The following is a 780-nucleotide window of genomic DNA, read 5'->3' on the forward strand; positions in this document are numbered from 1 at the left end:
AGAAGTTTAACCAGCTTTGTTCTGAGGCCCCTAACGGCTCTGATTCTACAATTCTATGCTCCGAAAAAGACCATGCAGAGGAAGAGTCTGAGGTCCCCTTCCTGGTTAGTTCCCCAGCACCAGATGGGCCAGAAGAAAACACCTGAGGTTGCTGATCAGAAATTAGGCCTAAAGGCTCAAGGGTTGTGGCCAGCCTCTTTGACTAATGCCACTGTAAGACTGGTCTACGCCTGACAGAAGAGAAAGCAGAGGGAGAACACAGCAACCAACAACCTCTTTGGGGAAAGAGAACACAAAACAATTGGTCAGGGACCAGAAATAAAGCCTTCTTTCCTCTTCCCACTTCCTCTGACCCCAAGAGCTCTCTCTAGGCTTCCAGGAACTCCCACCTTTGTCTTTCTTGTCTTTGCCACTGTCAGAGCCTCGAGTCGCTCTCAGTTCTTCAATGATGCCCTTATTGGCGTCATCCAAAGCCTAGAGGTAGCAGAAGTAACTGGTAAGAATTAATGTGTATGTATTGTCAGCCCCAAACAGCTGCTAGTCCTACCCAATTACTCTAGCCATTCCCCCCCTCAACTTTTCCCCTAATATAAACTCCATCCACAAAGAAAACCTTCCCTGATTAGGAAGTCCCAATATGCCCCCCTCCCCACCATTCCAACCTACCACCCAACGCTGGTTACTACTTTTTTTTTCTGTATCCCCTTGGTACTCATGTTTAGGGTATACCAGTCAAAGATCAATTATTCACCACCATGCACTATCTTGTGTGAATTCTTT

At 46.8% G+C, this 780-nt stretch overlaps 1 protein-coding gene across 1 annotated transcript in view; it reads right to left on the minus strand.

The window, feature by feature from the left end:
- The window catches only part of TTC25 (tetratricopeptide repeat domain 25), a 52,818-nt gene that overhangs the window by 6,078 nt on the left and 45,960 nt on the right, over nt 1-780 (minus strand). The window contains exon 11 of the mRNA XM_027870475.1: nt 390-474. Coding sequence (XP_027726276.1) covers nt 390-474 — 85 coding nt within the window. The remainder of the gene's footprint in view (nt 1-389; nt 475-780) is intronic.

Source organism: Vombatus ursinus, unplaced genomic scaffold, assembly GCF_900497805.2.
Source record: "Vombatus ursinus unplaced genomic scaffold, bare-nosed wombat genome assembly UNPS02014797.1, whole genome shotgun sequence".
NCBI classification, from domain to species: Eukaryota; Metazoa; Chordata; class Mammalia; order Diprotodontia; family Vombatidae; genus Vombatus; species Vombatus ursinus.